Source organism: Eumetopias jubatus, unplaced genomic scaffold (genome assembly GCF_037043125.1).
Source record: "Eumetopias jubatus isolate StellerSeaLion01/CBP00866 unplaced genomic scaffold, mEumJub1_p1.0 scaffold_8, whole genome shotgun sequence".
Lineage (NCBI taxonomy): Eukaryota > Metazoa > Chordata > Mammalia > Carnivora > Otariidae > Eumetopias > Eumetopias jubatus.
The window spans coordinates 5,854,033-5,878,345 of NW_028274814.1; the positions used below are offsets into that span (position 1 = coordinate 5,854,033).

Genomic DNA, 24,313 nt, shown 5'->3' on the forward strand with positions numbered 1-24,313 from the left:
TGGAGCAGCTTCCAGGAAAATGTATGACAACCCCGCAGTCTTCTGGAAGAGACAAATGTGGTCCATGGCTGTGGGCGTAGCCTGCCCAGCATATATTCTCCCTGGCTTCTGGTAAGAAAACCTCGACACTGGCTCTGGGGCATCCAGAGACCAGCTCTGGCCAATCAGCACCTTCTATCCCCTTGGCTACAGTGATTGCTTTAGGGCTGGGCTTGGGCCCTAGAAAATCAAGCCTGGAAATTGGGCTGGAAGGAACTGGGAGAAGAGAAGCTGCCTGTGCTGGAGTGGCCGAGTAGGTAGCCGAAACATCCACAGCTGGGGTGGCCATTGTCTGCCACATGGTTACAGCTTGGCTGCAGCAAAGCAGCCCAAAGGAAAACCGGCAAGAGAAGAGACCTCATTCTGAGGAGCCCCTGGAACCTAGTTCACACCTGCACTTTTCAGTGAGTGAACCTATAAATCGCTCCACACCTCTCTTTTGCCAAAGTCTGTTTGACTTGGATTTCTTTCTGGCACCTGCACCTGACGGAATCCTAAAACCATAATTGCTTTCCTGAGGTGGTTTAGTCAGACCCTGGGTGAAGAGCGACCCTTGGTCATCACTGAGAAGGCTCTCAGATCTATTCATTTCATGAATTATTGTAAGTTAAGTAACACGCTTTATTGATTTTCTAGTTCATTGTAGGAGTTTGAGCCCATGTGATCCAAATATTTTTCAAAGTTACGAGTAAGAGTTTAATATGTCAAATGAAAGACAGTATAGAGACCTCTTGCTAAATTTATGTTCATCTAAAAATCTGCAAAACAATATGCAGTTATGTGAACAATCCAGTGACATTACTTTTATGGGCCAGGGCAAACATCTGTGGCACACGCTGTGTTCACCGACCTTCTGCCTGAGCGCACATCTGTTCTGGAGCACACGTGTTTTATCTACCTCACGTGTCTGGCTCTAGAGAATAATCATGTGTCTGTAAGGAAGGTCTACGGCAGAAGGCGGTGACAGCGAGAGACGATCCTCGTAGAGATACCATGTGAAGGCTGACAAAGGAACCAGCCATTGTCAGTGGGTGAAAGATGGAAACTGAAATAACTCACTTAGGGGCATAAGGATCGAAAATGACATCGAAATCCTCGTCCAGCTCCACTGGGCTTCGAGGCACACTGTCATCCATGCTGCGGTAAAATCTGGCAAAGGTCTCGTCATCGTCCAGCTTCATCACCTCTTTCACAGATTTACCAGTGACCGTGAGTACGGTCTCCTGCATCCCACCAACTACCAACAGATGAAGAGAATACATGACATCGGATTTGTGTCCAAACATGACCCCGACTACACAATATCTTCAAATTTATTTCCCCCTACATTCCAGAAGTGGAGAGAACATGATAGTGAGGCCCAGGGTCCTGTGGACACTTCCTGGGCCTTCCTTGACTTCTCCCGGAAGGACTGCCCATCTGCAAAAAGCTTGCACCACGCAGGTGGTAGGAAAGAAGGAGGCAATGAAAGCCCACCGAGCATTTCTGAACTACTGTAGGTGGAAATGGCCTCAGACTCATTCTAGATCAGAAATCGGTAAAAACTTTTTCTGGAAAGGGTCACACAGTAAACACTGTAGGCTGTGCATGGGAGGCTATCTGGCCTGTGTGGCAAGCACTCACCCCCACCATTGTGCAGAAGTGACTCTTCACAACACATTAACAAGTGAGCATGACCTCGTTCCAAACAAATTTCATTAACAAAAACAGGTGGAGAGCTGGATTAGTTTCCTGACCCGCTGAGCTAGATCACCGTTCCATATATGCAATAAGCTTCGAGTTGTTTGAATTCCTTGCCTTGCCAGTTTCGTTATTACATTACACTTTCATGTTTCTGGTATAAAGCGGTTGTCTACATTATCACCAACCTATTAGGAGGTCACTGTCAACAGTAGCGACTCCCAGTGTTAGTATTCAATCAGTTTCAAGTACTGGACATTTTTTTTTTTTTAAGATTTATTTATTTATTTTGAGAAAGAAAGAGAGAAAGAGAGAGCATGCGGGCAAGTGGGGGGGAAGGGCAGAGAGAGAGGGAGAGAATCCTCAAGCAGACTCTGCGCTGAGCACGAAGCCTGATGTTGGGGCTCAGTCTCATGACCATGAGATCATGACCTGAGCCAAAATCAAGAGTCTGAGCCACCCAGGCACCCCTCAAGTACTGGACATTTTTCTTAAGAGATGATGCTAGTTCTGCCTATTATTCCTTTACTTTGTATGTTTCATGGACTTTTGTACTGAAATATTTATTTCAACATTTATTTAGAAATCACTTGCAATATGTCATCTGCTACCTTATTAGAAACTGACAGATAGGGGTGCCTGGGTGGCTCAGGTCATGATCTCAGGGTCCTGGGATTGAGCCCTACATCAGGCTCCCTGATCAGTGGGGACCCTGCTTCTCCCTCTCCCTCTGCCCCCTGGCTCATGCTCTCTCTTTCACTCTCTATCTCAAATAAATAAATAAAATCTTAAAAGAAAAAGAAACTGACATATACAATTTTAAATTTCATTGGGTGCAAGATCACGTTGATTTTGTGTAATATCTGCTTTCAAGTATAAAAGCAAAATTACTGGGTTCTCAGTCCTGATTGGGTGACATCCCAAGGACTGAGACTCAAGAACCAATCTTATTAGAGGTCCCCAGTCTAGTACAGTATGAAGTGAATCAGACCTAGGTAATCCAATCATTCCTGACTTCCTTTTTAAAATGATAACAAAGGTAATGCTTTCACTATAAATCAGTGAAGTCAAATAGAAAGAAGACAATTTAGCGGAGAAAAAGCAATCAGAATTATGATTTAGAGATTTTTGAGAGAGAAGCAGGGTTTTCTTTTTCGGTTTCTTTAGCACCTCATTGAAATATGAATCGCAGTGAGCTACAAGCACAAAACCCGAAGCTTCCCTCTGGCTTCTGGTATGTACCTTTGTTATTCAGCCTTCTTAGAAAGGTTTCCAGCCTGTCCAGCTTCAGGTCCGATTCCAGCTGCATGTCTGGTCTGGCTTCAATATCTAGGCAAGCAGGAACCATCCATGAGAGAGTGTCATGGGGACTCTTCTGGTCTTAGACCCATGGGCATATCGGGTGCCTCGGTGACTTACCTTCCAAGGGTTTAGAAACTGGTGTGGTGCCCCTTGTTTTACTGCACATAGGAGACGCTACTGGAGTTATGGCTGTGGGTGATGCCAAACCTGCAGAACATCAAAGAAGCTAGTTGGGGGGGGGGGGCAAGGCAAGACGGCGGAGGAGTAGGAGACCTAGATTTCGTCTGGTCTCAGGAATTCAGCTGAACAGGGATCAAACCATTCTGAACACCTACGGACTCAACAGGAGATCAAAGAGGAGAGTAGCAACAACTCTCTGAACAGAGAAGCGACCACTTCCTGGAAGGTAGGATGTGCGGAGAAGTGAATCCGAGGCGATATTCGGGAGGATAGACGGTGGGGGAGGGGGCCTCTGCCCTCCGCTTCTGGCAAGTGATAGAGCCGCAGAGCACAAAATCAGAACTTTTAGAAGTTGGCTCCGCTGAGGGATGTCGCTGCAGTGGCTAAGCGGGGGGTGGAATCCTCCCAGGACAGTGTGGTCTCAGGACCCTTGGGGTCACAGAAAGACCAGGGGTGCCTGAGTGCGGCAGAGCTCCCAGACATCGGAGCGGGGAAGCCGGCTGCAGAGACGGAGCCGAGGCGCGGGTTCTCAGCTCAGGGTTGCCATAAACCGTGATCTGCCGCCCAGTCGGGCCACTGCTCCTCCAGCAGGGACCCAACAAGCGGCAGAGCAGGGGAGACTCCCCTTCCTCCCCTGGGAGGAGCGGCGCGGGAGCGCACCACAGGGATCTGCTGGGTTTGGAGACTCCACACGGGGTCGGGTGCCAGAGATACAAACGCTTGGTCACAGGCCGGGTGAGCACGGAGTGCGGCCGGAGACCAAGGAGATGGGAGTCACTGCTTTTCTCTGGGGGCGCACTGAGGAGCGGGGCCCCGAGTTCTCAGCTCCTCTGGGTGGAGATTGGGAGGCCACCATTTTCGCCCTGGTCCTCCAAAGAGGTACCGAGAGCTTGCAGGGAACAAAAGCTCCTGAGAGCAAACCCGAGCAGCTTGCTTAGCCCGGACCTACAAGGGCAGGGCAATTCAGCCTCCAGCAAAGACATTCGGAAACCATGGCAACAGGCCCCTCCCCCAGAAGATCAGCACGAACAGCCAGCAAGCCAAGACCAAGTTTACCGATCAAGGAGAACGGGAGAACTCCAGCGCTAGGGGAATACTGCACATAGAATTCATGGCTTTTTTTTTACCATGATTCATTAGTTCATCAAAGTTAATTTTTTTAACTGTTTTTTTTATTTTTCTTTTTCCCTTTTTCAACCAACATCTTATCAATCCCTTTTTGAAAAATAACATTTTTATTTTTCATTTTTAGTCATATTTTATCCCTTCATAGTAGTTACCCTTATTTTTGGCATATATATATAAGTTGTTCTCTCTTTAAAATTTTGAGATACAGTTTCTTCTAACAGATCAAAATATACCCTAAATCACTAGTGTAGGGCTTTGTTCTAGTCTCCTGCCTGATCACATTCTCTCCCTTTTTTCTTTTTCTTTTTTAAATCTTCTTTATTTTTTTCAAACAACTTATCTTATCAATTCCTTTTATAAAATCTTTTATAATTTTCATCTTTACAGTCATCTTCCATCCCTTCATTGTATCAACCCTTATTTTGTACATATATGTCTTTCTTCCTTTAAAATTTTAGGAGGCACTTTTTTCTAACAGACCAAAATACACCCAAAATCTAGTGTGTGGCACTGATCTATGCACTAGCCTGATCATATTTGATCGTATTCGGGTTTTTTTGTATTGTTCTGTTTTTGTTTTTAATCTTTTTTTTTTCTTTCTTTCTTTTCTCTTTCTTTCCCTTTCTTTTCCCCTGGTTTCAGGTTTTTTCTGATTTGTATACAGTATATTTGCTGGGGATGTTGTTAACCTGTTAGCATTTTGTTCTCTCATTCATCTATTCTCCTCTGGACAAAATGACAAGACAAAAAAAAATCACCTCAGCAAAAAGAACAAGAGGTAGTACCATCAGCCAGGGACCTACTCAATACGGACATTAGTACGATGTCGGACCTAGAGTTCAGAATCATGACTTTAAAGATACTAGCTGGGCTTGAAAAAAGCGTGGAAGTTATTAGAGAAACGCTTTCTGGAGAAATAAAGGAACTAAAATCTAACCAAGTCGAAATCAAAAAGGCTATTGATGAGGTGCAATCAAAAATGGGGGCACTAACTGCTAGGATAAATGAGGCAGAAGAGAGAATCAGCGATATAGAAGACCAAATGATGGAAAATAAAGAGGCTGAGAAAAAGAGAGAGAAACAACTACAGGATCACGAGGGCAGAATTCGAGCGAGAAACGATACGATAAGACGAAACAACATTAGAATAATTGGGATCCCAGAAGAAGAAGAAAGAGAGAGAGGGGCAGAAGGTATATTGGAGCAAATAATAGCAGAGAACTTCCCTAATGTGAGGAAGGAAACAGGCATCAAAATCCAGGAGGCACAGAGAACCCCTCTCAAAATCAATAATAATAGGTCAACATCCTGACATCTAAGAGTAAAATTTATGAGTCTCAGAGACAAAGAGAAAATCCTGAAAGCAGCTCAGGAGAAGAGATATGTAACGTACAATGGTAGAAATATTGGATCGGCAACAGACCTATCCACAGAGACCTGGCAGGCCAGAAAGGACTGGCATGATATCTTCAGAGCACTAAACGAGAAAAATATGCAGCCAAGAATACTATATCCAGCTAGGCTGTCATTGAAAATAGAAGGAGAGATAAAAAGCTTCCAGGACAAACAAAAACTAAAGGAATTTGCAAACACGAAACCAGCCCTCCAAGAAATATTGAAAGGGGTCCTCTAAGCAAAGAGAGAGCCTAAAAGCAGCACAGATCAGAAAGGAACAGAGACAATATACAGTAACAGTCACCTTACAGGCAATACAAGGGCACTAAATTCATACCTTTCAATAGTTACCCTGAATGTAAAGGGGCTCAATGCCCCCATCAAAAGACACAGGCTATCAGATTGGATTCAAAAACAAGACCCATCAATATGCTGTCTGCAAGAGACTCATTTTAGACCCAAAGACACCCCCAGATTGAAAGTGAGGGGGTGGAAAACCATGTACCATGCTAATGGACACCAAAAGAAAGCTGGGGTGGCAATCCTTATATCAGACAAATTAGATTTTAAACCAAAGACTGTAATACGAGATGAGGAAGGACACTATAACCTACTTAAAGGGTCTATCCAACAAGAAGATCTAACAATTGTAAATATCTATGCCCCAAACATGGGAACAGCCAATTATATAAGGCAATTAATAACAAAAGCAAAGAAACACAGTGACAACAATACAAAAATAGTGGGGGACTTTAACACCCCCCCTGACTGAAATGGACAGATCATCTAAGCAAAAGATCAACAAGGAAATAAAGACTTTAAATGACACACTGGACCAAATGGACTTCACAGACATATTCAGAACATTCCATCCCAAAGCAACGGAATACACATTCTTCTCTAGTGCCTGTGGAACATTCTCCAGAATTGATCACATCCTAGGTCACAAATCAGGTCTCAACCGGTACCAAAAGTTTGGGATCATTCCCTGCATATTTTCAGACCACAATGCTTTGAAACTAGAACTCAATCACAAGAGGAAAGTAGGAAAGAACTCAAATACATGGAGGCTAAAGAGCATCCTACTAAGGAATGAATGGGTCAACCAGGAAATTAAAGAAGAATTAAAAAAATTCATGGAAACCAATGAAAATGAAAATACAACTGTTCAAAATCTTTGGGATACAGCAAAGGCCGTCCTGAGAGGAACGTATATAGCAATACAAGCCTTTCTCAAGAAACAAGCAAGGTCTCAAATACACAACCTAACCCTACACCTAAAGGAGCTGGAGAAAGAACAGCAAAGAAAGCCTAAACTCAGCAGGAGAAGAGAAATCATAAAGATCAGAGCAGAAATCAATGAACTAGAAACCAAAAGAACAGTAGAACAGATCAACAAAACTAGGAGCTGGTTCTTTGAAAGAATTAACAAGATTGATAAACCCCTGGCCAGACTGATCAAAAAGAAAAGAGAAATGACCCAAATCCACAAAATCATGAATGAAAGAGGAGAGATCACAACCAACACCAAAGAAATACAAACAATTTTAAGAACATATTATGAGCAACTCTATGCTAGCAAATTAGATAACCTGGAAGAAATGGGTGCATTCCTAGAGATGTATCAACTACCAAAATTGAACCAGGAAGAAATAGAAAACCTGAACAGATCTATAGCCACTAAGGAAATGGAAGCAGTCATCAAAAATCTCCCAAGAAACAAAAGCCCAGGGCCAGATGGCTTCCCAGGGGAATTCTATCAGACATTTAAAGAAGAATTAATACCTATTTTCCTGAAACTGTTCCAAAAAATAGATATGGAAGGAAAACTTCCAAACTCATTTTATGAGGCCACCATTACCTTGATCCCCAAACCAGACAAAGACCCCATCAAAAAGGAGAATTACAGATCAATATCCTTGATGAACATGGATGCAAAAATTCTCACCAAAATACTAGCCAATAGGATCCAACAGTACATTAAAAGGATTATTCACCATGACCAAGTGGGATTTATCCCGGGGCTGCAAGGCTGGTTCAACATCCGCAAATCAATCAACGTGATACAATACATTACCAAAAGAAAGAACAAGAATCATATGATCCTCTCAATAGATGCAGAAAAAGCATTTGACAAAGTACAGCATCCTTTCTTGATCAAAACTCTTCAGAGTATAGGGACAGAGGGTACCTACCTCAATATCATAAAAGCCATCTATGAAAAACCTACAGCCAATATCATTCTCAATGGGGAAAAGCTGAGAGCTTTTCCCCTAAGGTCAGGAATGCGGCAGGGATGTCCACTCTCACCACTGCTATTCAACATAGTATTAGAAGTCCTAGCCACAGCAATCAGACAACAAAAAGAAACCAAAGGCATCCAAATCGGCAAAGAGGAAGTCAAACTCTCACTCTTTGCAGATGATAGGATACTGTATGTGGAAAACCCAAAAGACTCCACCCCAAAACTGCTAGAACTCATACAGGAATTCAGTAAAGTAGCAGGATATAAAATCAATGCACAGAAATCAGTGTCATTCCTATACACCACCAACAAGACAGAAGAGAGACAAATCAAGGAGTCGATCCCATTTACAATTGCACCCAAAACCATAAGATACCTAGGAATAAATTTAACCAAAGAGGCAAAGGATCTGTACTCAGAAAACTATAAAATACTCATGAAAGAAATTGAAGAAGACACAAAGAAATGGAAAAACGTTCCATGCTCATGGATTGGGAGAACCAACATTGTGAAGATGTCAATGCTACCTAGAGCAATCTACACATTCAATGCAATCCCCATCGAAATACCATCCACTTTTTTCAAAGAAATGGAACAAATAATCCTAAAATTTGTATGGAACCAGAAGAGACCCCGAATAGCCAGAGGAATATTGAAAAAGAAAAGCAAAGCTGGCAGCATCACAATTCCGGACTGCCGCTCTATTACAAAGCTGTCATCATCAAGACAGTATGGTACTGGCACAAAAACAGACACATAGATCAATGGAACAGAATCGAGAGCCCAGAAATGGACCCTCAACTCTACGGTCAACTTATCTTTGACAAAGCAGGAAAGAATGTCCAATGGCAAAAAGACAGTCTCTTCAACAAATGGTGTTGGGAAAATTGGACAGCCACATGCAGAAGAATGAAACTGGACCATTTCCTTACACCACACACAAAGATAGACTCCAAATGGTTGAAAGACCTAAATGTGAGACAGGAGTCCATCAAAATCCTAAAGGAGAACACTGGTAGCAACCTCTTCGACCTCAGCTGCAGCAACTTCTTCCTAGAAACATCGCCAAAGGGAAGGGAAGCAAGGGCAAAAATGAACTATTGGAATTTCATCAAGATAAAAAGCTTTTGCACAGCAAAGGAAACAGTCCACAAAACCAAAAGACAACCGACAGAATGGGAGAAAATATTTGCAAATGACATATCAGATAAAGGGCTAGTATCCAAAATCTATAGAGAACTTCTCAAACTCAACACCCAAAGAACAAATAATCCAATCAAGAAATGGGCAGAAGACATGAACAGACATTTTTCCAAAGAAGACATCCAAATGGCCAACAGACACATGAAAAAGTGCTCCACATCGCTCGGCATCAGGGAAATCCAAATCAAACCCTCAGTGAGATACCACCTCACATCAGTCAGAATGGCTAAAATTAACAAGTCAGGAAACGACAGATGTTGGCGGGGATGCGGAGAAAGGGGAACCCTCCCACACTGTTGGTGGGAATGCAAGCTGGTGCAACCCCTCTGGAAAACAGTATGGAGGTTCCTCAAACAGTTGAAAATAGAGCTAACATACGATCCAGCAATTGCACTACTGGGTATTTACCACAAAGATACAAATGTAGGGATCCGAAGGGGTAAGTGCACCCCAGTGTTTATAGCAGCAATGTCCATAATAGCCAAGCTGTGGAAAGAGCCAAGATGTCCATCGACAGATGAATGGATAAAGAAGATGTGGTATATATACACAATGGAATATTATGCAGCCATCAAAAGGAATGAGATCTTGCCATTTGCAACGACGTGGATGGAACTGGAGGGTGTTATGCTGAGTGAAATAAGTCAATCAGAGAAAGACATGTATCACATGACCTCACTGATATGAGGAATTCTTAATCTCAGGAAACAAACTGAGGGTTGCTGGAGTGGCGGGGGGTGGGAGGGATGGGGTGGCTGGGTGATAGACATTGGGGAGGGTATGTGCTACGGTGAGCGCTGTGAATTGTGCAAGACTATTGAAGCACAGATCTGTACTTCTGAAACAAATAATGCAACATATGTTAAGAAAAAAGAAAAAGAAGAAGATAGCAGGAGGGGAAGAATGAAGGGGAGTAAGTCAGAGGGGGAGTCGAACCATGAGAGACGATGGACTCTCAAAAACAAACAGGGTTCTAGAGGGGAGGAGGGGAGGGGGATGGGTTAGCCTGGTGGTGGGTATTCAAGAGGGCACGTTCTGCATGGAGCACTGGGTGTTATGCACTAACAATGAATCATGGAACACTACATCAAAAACTCATGATGTAATATATGGTGATTAACATAACAATAAAAATTTAAAAAAAAGAAAAAAAATCCAAGTATTTCAGTATCACCTTATAAATATTGCCATATTGGCATAGCACCATAAGAATTACTTGTATTTTATAAATGAAGACGTTTTTATCTAAATAAAAAAAAAAAAGAAGCTAGTTAGTATCTCAGGATCACTTCTGGAAATTCCCAGGACCCTGCTGGATCTCCATCAGTCCCAATGTAAACCTTACAACCTATAGACTTTACACACATGCATGCGTGTGTACATGACATACATCCAGCAGGTATTGTGGCTACGTAGGACAACTGTAGGTGTAGACACAGTTTTGTAGTTTCTAAGGACTACAGTAGCTGAAATGGCAGTGAAGCTGCCACTCCAAAATGAACAATGAAGACAGTTGAGAAAATGTGCCCATAACACGTAAATGGAATAGAAGAGTATGTAAGGCATCAGAATATACTTGAACACATGGAGTTGTGAGTCCTGAAGGCCCTTTAGGGTGGTGGAGGTAGTTCAAGAGAAAGTACATTTGCACCACATCCCACAGAGGAAGTGGAGAATGGGCCGTGTCACACCAGCTGCCAAGTGACCCCTGGCACTGGGGTCCTCCTGCAGGCTGAGACAAGGTAGGGGCAGTTTGGCCTTTGGGGACATCAAGCAGAGTGTGATTTTTTTTAAGATTTTATTTATTTATTTGACAGAGAGAGACAACGAGAGAGGGAACACAAGCAGGGGGAGTGGGAGAGGGAGAAGCAGGTTTCCCACGGAGCAGGGAGCCCAGCGTGGGGCTTGATCCCAGGACCCTGGGATCATGACCCGAGCCGAAGGCAGATGCTTAACAACTGAACTACCCAGGTGCCCCAAGCAGAGTGTGATTTCGTTGAGTGATAGCCTAAGGAGTACTAACCTTTTAGAAGAAAGACAAAAAAGAGGATACAGTTAAATTGATCTATGATTGCTGAAGGGTTGTATCCATCTCAGGTGTGGCTGGGAACTAGCAATATGCTTTCACATACATTTAACAAGGGAATCTTTTAAAAGTATAAAGGTTAGGGACACATGAAAGAAAGGCATTCCAGCACAGAGAGGGTATCTGGTTGGAACAAGAAACCTTAATAAAGACAAAGATGAGTACTTTTTCCCTCACCTACGTAGAAGGGATTGCAAAGAAAAGTGTTTAGTGCATTTACAAAGAACAAAATGAGATGTTAACGTTCTTTGTATTCATTTGTAATAGATGTGAAATCATTAGATGACGTTGCCACTTTAAGCATCCCTCAAAGAACAGCATTTGCAGAATATGTAACTCACTATCACTCACTAGGAAAAATAAATGAATGAGTTGCTCTGCTCCTTCCGTTAGCTGGAGAGGGGTGTATAATAGCATAAAACTTTTAAAGAAAAATATTGAAATGTGGTTTAAAACTTCAGTTTTAGGTGATATTCTGGAAGTATTTAATAGGTACATATAGTTGCCTGATGATGTCTATAAAAATTAAAACATTTATTTCAGTTATCAAACCCACAAAAGGTTTCTATCGGTGAGAAAGCACACTTTCTTGAAAGATAATAAAGTAAAATTTGGTATCACAGGCAGTACAGGTACCGTAAATCATCACCTACTAAAAGGAGGTACAGTTGAAATCAGCTTTAGAGCTCAGGGAAACCTGGCCCTCCAGACCATCGGGGCGCCCCCTGCTGCCCATTCAGGCAGCAACACGTGCAAGAGCTCCCGCTGGTGGGACATCCCTTTCCCAACTATAGGCAAGGGTTTCTCCCTAATGGGGGAGGGCATATAAATTTAAATGACAGGACACTGTTAAACAAAGCACTCCCCATACCTCTTCTCAGTGATTCTACCTGCAATAACCAGTCACCTGGTTATGTCTCTTCAGAGACATTTTCATAACTCTCTTATTCAAAGGCGTATTTTGAGCACTTTCCTTTCAGGAGAATCGTAGAATACCACGGGAACTAGAGTACTAATTGTTAGGTACATACAGTCTAGGAACATCAAAACGTCTTAACGAAGTGAGGGGAGAATAGAGTCTTCTGGAGTGAGGGAATGTAAATCAGGGTATAGCACACCTCTCAGCAACTCACTGGTATGTAGTAACCCGCTGAGCTGAGAAGTCTCTGTGGCTATGGTGAAGGGGCTATTTTATTCTGCAGTGTGTGACTGTAGCACACTGGATGCCATATGACTGCAAATCAGAAAGAGCTGATGATTCCAGGGAAACATGTAACTCAGCAAGTGGTAAAAAATATTAGAAAAACAGGATACAGTTTTTTCATTAGATTAAAAGTACAAGAAAATTATTTCCTGAGCAAGCCATGTAGCACCTGTTAAATAAAGATCCTGGACTTGTTCAAGAAATGTGAAAGCAAACTCCTACACTAAGGGATAAGAACTTCTCTAACCTTGTTCTCCAAACCGGCATGAGAACAAATCCATTTCCTCTGACATCACTATGCACAAGGGCAGTGTATTTGGTAATAAGGGTCTGCTCACAAACAAATGGTAATTTTTAAGATGGAAGAGGAAGAAAGAAACCAAAGTAAAAAGTTATCGGGATGAAAGTCCAGGCTAAAAGTTGGAAGATCGGAACTTTGATTCAAGTTCCCAGCTTGAGTTCTTAACCAGCGTGGGCCTCAGGGTCTGCTTTTGTTAACACAGGGATGGGGCTCAGGCCAAAGTCATTTAACATGAGTATACAGGTCTGTGATCTGATGAAGAATATATGCAATGACTACCTCGTTTGGTAGGAGCAAATTGTCTTCTGTTTTCTTCCACCAAGATTTGAGTTAATCACAATTCAGGGTTTCCCTGCCCTTCCTTCTGCAAATATTTATTATGTGCCTACAATGAGTTAGGCACTATTTATAAGTGAGGATTCTGAAAGGTTTCCAGGAAAGAGAAGCATGAACTGAGAAAGCTGATGACAACGTACGTTAGCTCTAAGTGCGTGTGAGCGCTTTTATCACCAAGTCAGGAAATTTGTTTTTAAACAATACCTTAGAAAATGAAGGTATATGCAGATAGGTGATGAAGGGACCCCAGATTTTAACCATTTCCCACCAGATAGGGACCCTCACAGCTTTACTGACCTCGTAAGAAATAAAGTGACTTCACTGACCATGTGAGGCATCGGTCAATTTCATAAATCTTTCAATACTGGCTTCAAATCAATTCTAAGAGCTCAGCGGCAAACAAGTGACAGTCCGCAGGGAATCCCACTTCCTCAGAATGGCATACATCTTTTAAACACCTATTAAAACCTATCTGAAACTAGGGCTTTGCAAGCCGGCGAACTCTGGTTTGACGGAAAGGGACCTAGAAATTACTCTAAAAAAGAGAAGACATAAACTCGTTCTTCATTGACAAAGCCTTATTTGGGTTAACTGATTGCCAGATGGCAAGAAAATGAAAATAATTTAAAAGCAATTATGGGAAAGGACTAAGATTTGTTAGATGATTTGCAATTGCTTTTTGAAACCTGTGCTCAACTTCCAAATGGCTAAATTTTGAAATGTCACTAACTGAATTATACTTCCTACATAAAGATGATGCTACTTAGGAAGAAAAGGTTTTCAGTAGGACTAGCTCACAAAATCTAGCCAGAAAATGTTTACACAACTTCAATAAGAGTAAAAACTAAAAAAGACCATGGCTTGATTTTTTAAATTAAGTTATCACGAGCAACCCTCCCCTCCACGGGCAACAGAGTGTGTGCCCCCCGCCCCTCCGCATGCACACCTGTTCCCACAAGCCCATGCATGCACACACACACATTCTGACCTTTCTTCACCATTCTGCCAGCCACTGTAAACTGGGTGGAGTCGTTGGCTGCTCCTTTGCCTTTTGTCTTCCAGGCTTCTTCTCTTACAGTGATGAGGTGCTTCCTCTCTTCGATAGTCATCTGGCTCTCTCGACTTTCTGTGACCCGCTGTTTACGAAGTGTGCCAAGGAGAAAACGGGACAGGGAAATGACAGAGCTGTGAACTTCAACATGCAGCATTCTGTGAGCCGAAAAGCAGGCAAACAAACAGGAGCACTACACTGTCCAAAAATGTCTGTAACCGTTCTAGCTGAGATGGGTTTGCCGTTCTAACTTCCAGCTTGGGTGAGAGATCACCATCAACAACACTGAAACTTTAGGTTAAAACTTTGATCTTTTTTTTTCACTCATTCGTTTGGAATACTGGAACACCAAAATGATACCTTGTATAAATAAACAAAAATAGAGACTCTCTTCATGCCATCAATTTAAAAGTTGCTCGGTTTTACTGAGCTAGCTAAACTCAGCTGATTAGGAAATTTTATCCATCTATTCTCACAAAAGACATGGTCAATCCAGAAAATCTTACCCACTTCCGTTCACGAGGACCACGGTCAAGTATAAAAGAGAAAGCTGAGTAGAGGAATAAGGTGTGCTCCAAGAAGGTTTTCTGGAACTCAGCATGCTTTCTCCCAGACAACTCTGTTACGTCAGTTAGGGAAGCAGGTCAGCCCCCGAAAGGGGCGTCTGGGTCACAGTGTGTCTGACACTGAGGATGAATCGTGCTATGGATGTAACCTACATACGGACTAACATCTCTACCTAAAAACTGCTTTCAGAAGCTTCTAATGGGGTTCTGGAGATACCTGCCTCTTCAGTTTCTAAGGCCTTGGTGAACTCATTTGGCCTGGGAGGAAGAGGCTTCGGGGACTGCGGGAGGCGAGGAGAGAGAGGAGTGAGGACGGACCGGGCTGAGGTGAGAGTAGGAGGAGCTGGACCAGGTGGAGTACGGAATGCGGCGGAGGGGAAGCGGCGTGCCAGGGACAGAGAGTGCGGATGACGGTGGCAGGCGACCACAGCGCGGGAGGCCCTCAACGCTGGCAGGACAGAGTTTGCTTTCCCTCCTCCTCCATGCTGTCCCTCCTCTCACTACCAACCCCTCTCAGAGTTCCTTGGAATTAGGGTCAAATTAGGAACAAATCATGAGGGGGGAGATGAAAGAAAGGGTCTTTTTAATTTTTTGATAATTTTTTATTTTGATAAAATTTAAAATGTATCAAGTGTTAGGGAGCACGGGACAGGGAGAGAGGCAGGGCCAGGTGCTGTGGGATCGAGCGCAGAGGAAGGAAGAGAGGAAAAGCCTCTTCCCCAGAGCAGAAGGAACTTCCCTCGCTCGTTCCGCTGCCCACCGCAAGGTTGCTTCTATGACAGGGGCCCTAAACTGGTGTGGCCTCCTGGGTCTGTGCTTTGGCTTTAACCTCAGCCCCTTCTCAGACCTGAGGTGGGCCGTTCCTGCTGGGGCTTTGCCTTAACCTCTTCTGGTGGGTTCCCCAGATCTTCTTCCCTTGTTAGGAGTTTTTCCTTGGATAAGAAGCAACAAAGGTCCAGGTGATCGTAGACCTTCCACTGACCAAAGTCAGAAAACCAGGAGAGCCCTGAGGGGAAGTCCATCCAACTGACTTAACTGACCAACAGAAAAAAAAAAACTTCTAGATTCACTCAGCAAGAAAGTAAAGATTGGCAAAGTTCATCTTCCTAAAACACTGGAATGATGGAAGGTTATCACCTTCCAGGTTCTTTCTTTCCTTTCCGGGAGAGATGTGCATAAAACATATCTGCATGGGCCACATTCGGGTTAAGCCATGAACATGGACTTCTCCATCATCTAGTTCATGAATCCTTTACAGAATTCTTCTACAGAGCAACACAGCCAGAATTGATTTTGAGACGTTTGGTAATTTAAATTAGGTTAAAAACTCTTTTCCTGAAGGGACGGGGGGGCTAGAAGGGACATGGTTGAAGGGGAACAGACACAGCTGGAAATGGGCTATGGATTAAACACCGCATCAGTGTTACATTTCCTCACCTTCGTCACTGGATTGTGGTTATGAAGTGAGCTAGACCGAATGTTTGTGTGCCCCAAATTACATATGTTGAAACTTCATCCCCAGTGTGATGTCTTAGGAGGTGAGGCCTTTGGGAGGTGTTAGGTCAGGAAGGTGGAGCCCTCCTGAAGAGGAGTAACACTCTTATAAAGGACACCCCAGAAGGCTCCCCTGCTCGTCCCACCATGTGAGGAAAGTCACCATGTGAGGATGCAGCAAGCATCAACGAAGAGTAAGCAGGCTCTCACCAGACACAGAATCTACTGGCACCCTGATCTTGAACTTTCAGCCTCCAGAACTGTGAGAAATCAATTTCTGTTGTTTATAAGCCACTCAGTCTGTGGCGTTCTGTTAGGGCAGCCCCAACCATGTATATCATGTATGTGTATATGAGACAGAAGGGGAAGGGGGAAGTCAGCAGCGGTGGCAGGGGATGGGGTGGAGGGAAGAGAGGAAACAGGGCAGGGGTGGTGAGCGAATGCTAACAGTCAGTGGCTCTGGTAAAGGGTATATGAGAGAGCCCTATCATGGGCCCTTTTTTGGTAAGTTTTAAATTTTATCAAAATAAAATATTATCCCAAAGTTAAAAACCCTTTTCCTTCACTTTTTCACTTACGACTGGTGAGATGACCCTAATTCCAAGCAACTCTCTGAATCAAATACTCTTATTAAATAAACTCTGAGGTTGACTTGCCAGGAAGACCTCATCAAAATTCAAAAAAAGATAATACATTTTCTTTGAAAATGAAGTTTCAGGAGTGAATTTTAATCAAATCAGTGTAGCACTTGGCTTAAAATATTTTGAAAAAATATATGAAGTGCCAAGAAAGTTTTCTTCTCCAAAGATCCAGACATCATTAGTTCTGCCAAACTTGGTAACACATCTCCAAAGTCCCGGGTGTGGTGGCAGGGTGTGGGTCATGACTCAAAAAAATGGCATTCCCTGAATCCACAACTCCAGTTCCCAAAGCACTCAGATTCCCCAGGAGCTCCTGCAGGAACATGGAAGCTACGAGGCCGGGAATGATACAGCTGTTAGAAGCTTCCAGTAGTTTGCCAGATCTTTGTCAAGGAGTATTTTTTTTTTTTACTCCCCTCTCAATGATAATGTTAAACATAAAGGTTTTTGCCTCTCTTTCTTAATGTTGCTACTTAGTGAAGTTGGTTTAGGTCCCCTAATTCCTCTGACTTCAGATGGCTCTCTAGTGGGGTAAGAAATACACAGCTTTTTTATCCCCTGAGAAGATTAATATAATTTCTCACGAGCTGCTATTGAACTTTTGAACTCAAAATGTGAGAACAAGACACACATCTTTGTCCATTGACTTTTTTTTTTTAGCTTTCCATTTCATAATTGTCTTGTCTCGTTTTTCCCTTCTAAGTTTTTCTTTCCTTGTTTAGAGAAGGACGTGGTATATATTATAATAAGTATTGTGCCATCTTCCAGGCTTGTCTAGGTTTAGCTGATGATGTTTAGGATTGACTGGAATTGTAAGAGAGTTGGGACACAATATGAATAGACGCCCTACTCCAACTGTCCTCCACTCTTTCAAATGCAGATCCCATGAATGTGGTACAGAGAGATGGAAACAGTGAGGGGAAGGAATAAGCATCTGCGTGTACCTGTGTGTGTGTGTGTAGAAGGCAGTGAAAAAGTGAAAACAGCTGGACAGCTGGGAAGGAAGGTAGGTCTTAGGGATGGCAGGGACTTGGTAGGACACAGTTTGAAGTTAGGTAAAGGATCAATCTGCAAGAATGTTTTCAGGTCACTGCATCACTACTGGTAGGTTTGCTTCTGTATGCCTAGTGAGGATGCATACTGCAACTCTTCCCACACGTTGCTGACACAGACAGCAACAAGATACAAGAAGAGTGAGCAAATCTAACATGTTTTCCTTGAACTAGTACAGATTTAAGGGTAAAATTCTCCCACAACTGGAGAGCTTCATGGATAGAAAATACTGTGATCTGGTTTTTATTTTTATTTTTTTTAAGATTTTATTTATTCATTTGAGACACAGAGAGAGAGAGATAGAGCATGAGCAGGGGGGGAGGCAGAGGCAGAGGGAGAAGCAGCCTCCCCGCTGAGCCAGGAGCCCCATGCAGGGCTCAATCCCAGGACCTTGGGGTCATGACCTGAGCCGAAGGCAGACGCTTAACCATCTGAGCCACCCAGGCGCCCCTGTGATCTGGTTTTTAAATTTTTATCTTATTCACATCTAGTTAAACTAAAGAAATTATAAGAGCACAGATTAAGTAGTAGCAATAAAGTGACAAATCAGTACTACTTGCTTTTTTTTTTTTTTTAGAATTCTGTGTACTGTTAAAGAATTGTGGCTTTGCCCCCTCCTTCAGTGATTTCAGTCCCTTGTCAGTGCACACAGCCTTCGATGGCTTGAACAAAACATGGAGAAAGATCCCAACTAGGGTTAGACCTCCAACTAACCATGGTCTTGCCACCATCTACAAGCAACTCAGATGAAGGGAGAGGAATACAGGGAAATCTTCTTCTGGTACAGTTGTGAGGCATGTGAGGAAGAAGGAAATGCACGTGAAAGCCCAACAAAGGGACAAACAGTCCATTTAGACAGAATGTGTGCTGTTGTAATGCTCTGTTTTCTTTTCTGAGCCTCTGCATTAGTGAACATAGATACCAGGACTGTAGGAGGTAAGAAGTCTCCAAGAACACCGATGGGGTAGTGCTACAAAGGCTGGTATATAAAATATTTATCTGAGAAAGTTGTCAAGATATAAAAATATAGAATTTTAAGGCTATTTTAAGTCTGAAGTGATGAAACATAAACTACCTCTCATACGTGGTATTTTTCTTTAAACTTAAAAATGCATGGAGAGATAGTTCATGTTCATGGATTGGAAGCGGCAATATTGTCAAGATGCCAGTTCTTTCCAACTTGATCTACAGATCTGGTGCAATTTCGATCAAAATCTCAGCAAATTACTTTGTGGATACTGATGAACTAATTCTAAAGTTTATATGGAGAGGGGGAAAGACTCAGAACAGCCAACACAATATCGAAGGAGAAGAATGAAATTGGAAGACTGACACTACCCGACTTTGAGACTTACTATAAAGCTATAATAATCAAGACAGTGTGGTATTACTGAGGGGGGGGGCGGGAAACAGATCAGTAGATCAACAGAACAGAATAGAGAGCCTAGAAATATATTCATACAAATATACTCAACTAACTTTGAAAGGTCCAAGGCAATATAGTGAACATAAGACAGTCTTTTCAATAAATGGTGCTGGAACAACTAGATATCCACTTCCTGAGGGAAAAAGAAAACCTAGATACAGAATTTACACCCTCCCCAAAAATTAACTCAAGATGGATCATAAGTCTAAATGTAAAATGCCAAACTATAAAATTTATAGAAGATAGCATGGAAGAAAAATCTAGATTACCTTGAATTCAATGATGACTTTTTAGGTACAACACTAATGAAAGAAAGAACTGGTAAACTGAAATTCATTGAAATAACAAAGCCTTTGCTCTGTGAAAGCACTGTCAAGAGAATGAGAAGACAAGACACAGGCTGAGAGAAAACATTTACAAAGGACACACCTGACAGAGAAATGTTATCCAAAATATACAAACTCTTAAAACTCATCAATAAGAAAACAACCAACCAACTGAAAAATAGGCAAAGATCTGAAGAGACATCTCACCAAAGAAGATATGTGTGTGGCAAACAAGCATATGAACAGGTGCTCCACATCAAAAGTCATTAGAGAACTGCAAATTCAGACAAGATACCACTACACACCCATTAGAATAGCCAAAGTCCAGAACACTGACAACACCAAATATTGGTGAGGGTGTGCAGCAATAGGAGCTCTTATTTTTTGCTGGTGGGAACGCAAACTTTGGTAGAGCCACTTTGCAAGACAGTTTGGCAGTTTCTTACAAAACTAAGAGGATTCTTAACATATGATCCAGCAACTGTGCTGCTTGATACCTAAATCAGTTGAAAATGTCTACACAAAAACCTGCAGATGGATATTTATAGCAACTTTATTTGTAATTGCCCAAACTTGGAAGCAACCAAGATGGCCTTCGGTAAGCAAATGGATAAATCAACTGTGGTACGTGCTTCCTCTGGCAGCACGTATACTAAAATTGGAATCATATGGAGAAGATCAGCGTGGCCCCTTGCACAAGAATGACACGCAGATTCATGAAGTGTTCCATATTTTTAAAACAAACTGTGTATAACCAGAGAGAGAATATTATTCAGCACTAAAAAGAAAGAAGCTATCGAGCCATGAAAAGACAGGGAGGCATCTTAAATGCATATGACACAGTGAAAGAAGCTGATCTGAAAAGGCTACATGCTGCATGATCCCAACTATATGACCGACCTTCTGGAAAAGACAAAACCACGGAGACAATAAAGAAACTGCCAAGGATTCGAGGGAGGGAGGTATAAATAGATGGAGTGCAGGGGGTTTTTAGGGCAGTGAAACTAGTCTATATGATACTATAACAATGGATACATGTCATTATACATTTGTCAAAATCCGGAGACCATATACCAAGAGTGAACCCAAATGTAAACTATGGACATTGGGCACTAATGATGTGTCAATGCAGGTTCAACACGTTTAACAAATGTACCATTCTGGTGTGGGATATTGATAGTGGGGAAGGCTATGTGTGTGTGTGTGTATGTGGGAGGGGGGATGGGGAGGGCAGAAGATATATGGGAAATCTCTATACTTTTGGCTCAATTTTGCTGTGAACCTAAAACTCCTCTAAAAAAATAAAGTTTATTAAAAATGTGTATGTATGTGCATATATATAATAAATACAATTTATATTTAAAGAGTTCAATAATACATCTTTTCTTTTCAAATTTAATATGACTTATTTAGAAGAAACAACCCATCCCCACCCCCTCGGTGATAGAACTGCAGGTTTCCTCCAGATTTCAGCCTGTTTTTGGGGGTGGACCCTGATGTCTGTGTGGGGCTGGGCTCTCACAGACCGGCATTCCTAACTTCAGAGGAATGCAGGAGAGTTAGGAAGAGGGGGCTTTCCACTGTGAAGATATAAGGTGAGGTAGGAGGGCCCAGCAAACACCTTGCTCTGATAGGACTCCGTCAATTTCGTATTTGAAATAAGGTCTCAGTGTCTCTTCCTCAAAGACCTGTTTTATCACCACTCGTCCTAAAGGAACAGTATAGTCATGAAATTTTTAGTTAGAGGACACCTTAGAGGTAAGAAAGTCCCAGTTCTGATGAGGAGACAGATGCCCTCAGAGGGAAATGACTAGGTTAAGGTCCCTCAGACAGAGAGAGGCTAGCATCTGGGATTCATGACAAAGTGGATGCAAGCACTTCTCATAGCTATTTTGACCCCAGGGACATTCCGAGGGGAATAAAAAACAATCACTGATACTTTGAGCTTTAACAAGGATCATGTGTTATGCACCAACGGAATGATTCCGCCCAAGCCAGTTCTCCTTTCTGGGGTGGGGTTCAGATGAGGTACAGTGAAGACAGAGCGTAAGAGGCAGGAGGTCTGTGGTTTCTCATCTCAGTAAATCACTGCAAGCAGCTCCTGTCCGAATAGGCTCTTCCTTTCTGTATCTTCCTCTCCTGCCCGTCCACACCCAACTGCCTCCACCACATCTCCACATCTTCCTTTATCAAGCTCAGCAAGATAGCACTGTTCCCAAGCAGGAGCAGGAACACTCTGGAGTATTCCTTGGGCTCCTGACTTACCTTAGGATATGAAGATTGGACATTAAAAGGGGGAAATTTTCCTCTTAAACCCATTTCACGATCACAAGGTGAATGAATGCCATCAAGTCTACATAAAAGTCTGACCCATGGATGTGATGTGTGTGACTAGATCTAAATTTATGAGAACTGATCGCACACACACACACACGCACGCACACACACACACACAAACACACACTGAAATGCAGCAAAGGAGTTACTTCCCCAAATGAAACAAGTTCTTCCCTACTGCTCAGAAATTGCCATGAGGCTTAAAATGTGTAGGCTTTTCCTCACCTGATTAATAGATACAAAAGACAGGTGTTTATGGGCAGCAGGTATAGCAGGAGAATAAGTAGAAGCATATACAGGTTCCTATAGAGCAAAGCAAGAGGATTAGAGGTGAAAAGAGAAGGTTTATCAGAGCTGGGAGGGGAGGAGTAGAGATAAAAACAAGATTTCTCGACCAGGATGTTAATTTACTCATTGCAATTTCAGTTCTCTTTTCAAGAGAGTCCTTCCTATTTTGTTTGTTTTCTTAGAGAGCTAACAGAAATCCACACAAGCACAGTAAATATGCCCAAGTCAGTTCTGTGCAGTAATTGCATGAGGTAATGACAAGACAACTGCAATTTCTTTGATATTCAGTTACCGAGAGGGAACCGTGACTTTCATCGACAGTTTTAGCATTTAACATAAAATCTCTTACTTAAAGTCTTTAAAGTTTGTCATTTTATGATTTAAAAAAATTAAAGAAACAGGAAAGCTCCCTTCTCTGGATAGAGGTGGCATCTTGTCCAGGGGTAAGGAACCAAACAGCGAGGGCTTAAAAGGGAAACACCAGTGATGAAGATTACACATGGCGAGGTCGAACTGTGGCTATAATCTAGAGGACACCTATGTTAGAGTCAGGCTTACCCAAAGCAGATTAGAAATGGCACTATCATCTGCAAATCCTCCTTCTTCCTACAGGTTAAAACAAATAGGAAACATTGCAGAGTGCTGCAGAACACAGTTGGGTTAGGGTGTCACAGTCATTTTCAAGGATTTAGTGCCTGGGCTCAATCGGATGCGTGCACATGCTCGATCACACAGTCGGGTGGTACAAACACCAGGTAAACTCATATCCCATCAGTGGGATCATAATCTTTCATTTGGAGGTCATACCATCAGCCTTTCTCCCCCTCCTCCCCTAGCTCTTTGAGTGGACTTCTTTCTCCTGAATTGTGATTGGGAATTTGATTGTCAGCAGATAATTAGAACGTGAATGTGGCAGATTTACCTTTGTTGAATTTTCAAGAACATGCTCTGTGGACATCATAGATCTTAGCTTGATTCACTGACCTGATACTACTGAGCATAGCTGGATAGCAAATCCACATCTGTGACTCAGACATAGAGCTGGGTTGTAATGGCAAACTCTATAAAGGGATTTTATTTCCTGGAAAAAGTCTGATATATTGGATGATTATCTTAAAACTGTAATGAGTCACGACATGCCTTGATGTCAAACCTGCTAAAACGAGGTTGAAATTTAAAATAATTACTTGGTAGAAATAAATAAATGCAATTGAGTTGTAACAGAGAGACTCCCGCTTTGAAAACTTTGCTTCATTTTTCTTGCTCTTTGGATGGAATGAGTTAGCCTGGAGGGAACGGTCTACAGATCATGCTCAAGTGCACACATTCCAGACAGTGTGGACCTGGCCAAATCTACAAACCACATGGCTTTCCCATCTTCAGAACTAATTATATATGCTACAAAAGCAAAAATGCTGAAGTCAGGTTAGCCCTTCCCTGGACTAAACCAAGAACAGGAGAAAGAAGAGAGAAGAGAAGAAGAGTGGCAAGGGGAAAGGAAGGGAGAGAGAGAGGAGAGAGGAAGAACCCAGACCGGTTACGAGAAATGGCAGAGCCAGCTACAGAAATGGTTTGCACTCGGAAGCTGCAAATCATTCATCCCTATTTGGTGGTGGCAGGCGGTGGGCGGGGGGGGGGGGATACATTTGGAAAACAGGGAACCACTGTTAAGTGAGGTATTCTCTGAGACATGGCTAGTCTTTTTGTAGGGAAGGAGAAGCTCTAACTTAGTTCCCCAAATCTATTCACGGGTCAAGAGGTATTTTCTTCCCAGGGAGGATCCAGAATGACGTGCTGGTTAGAGCACCACAAATTTGTTTTGTTTGGGGGCAAACTGACAGAAACAAGACCCTTACAGATTTTTCGAGGCATCCTTTGACATTTGTTTTTAATGTGGCTACTAGACAATCTAAAATTACTTATGCCGCTCACATTCCATTTTTATTGGACAGCAAGGATTTTCACAGGGGCCACGGACATGATTTATATAGAGTCCTGTCTCTATTTCCTGCCTCCTCTGCATTTCCCCAGG

General features: G+C 42.6%; 1 protein-coding gene and 1 non-coding gene across 4 annotated transcripts in view; one reads left to right on the forward strand and one right to left on the reverse strand.

The window, feature by feature from the left end:
* SVIL (supervillin) overlaps positions 1 to 24,313 on the reverse strand; it is a 103,932-nt gene that overhangs the window by 26,381 nt on the left and 53,238 nt on the right. For all 3 annotated transcript variants that reach the window (XM_088025765.1, XM_088025767.1, XM_088025766.1), the window contains 4 exons: positions 14,088 to 14,235; positions 3,139 to 3,228; positions 2,962 to 3,048; positions 1,099 to 1,276 (listed from right to left, as the gene is read on the reverse strand). In XM_088025765.1, the coding sequence (XP_087881891.1) occupies positions 1,099 to 1,276; positions 2,962 to 3,048; positions 3,139 to 3,228; positions 14,088 to 14,235 (503 nt within the window). The remainder of the gene's footprint in view (positions 1 to 1,098; positions 1,277 to 2,961; positions 3,049 to 3,138; positions 3,229 to 14,087; positions 14,236 to 24,313) is intronic.
* LOC114222445 (U6 spliceosomal RNA) lies at positions 20,285 to 20,392 on the forward strand. Its single transcript, XR_003611950.1, has one exon. It is a non-coding gene; the product is annotated as a U6 spliceosomal RNA (small nuclear RNA).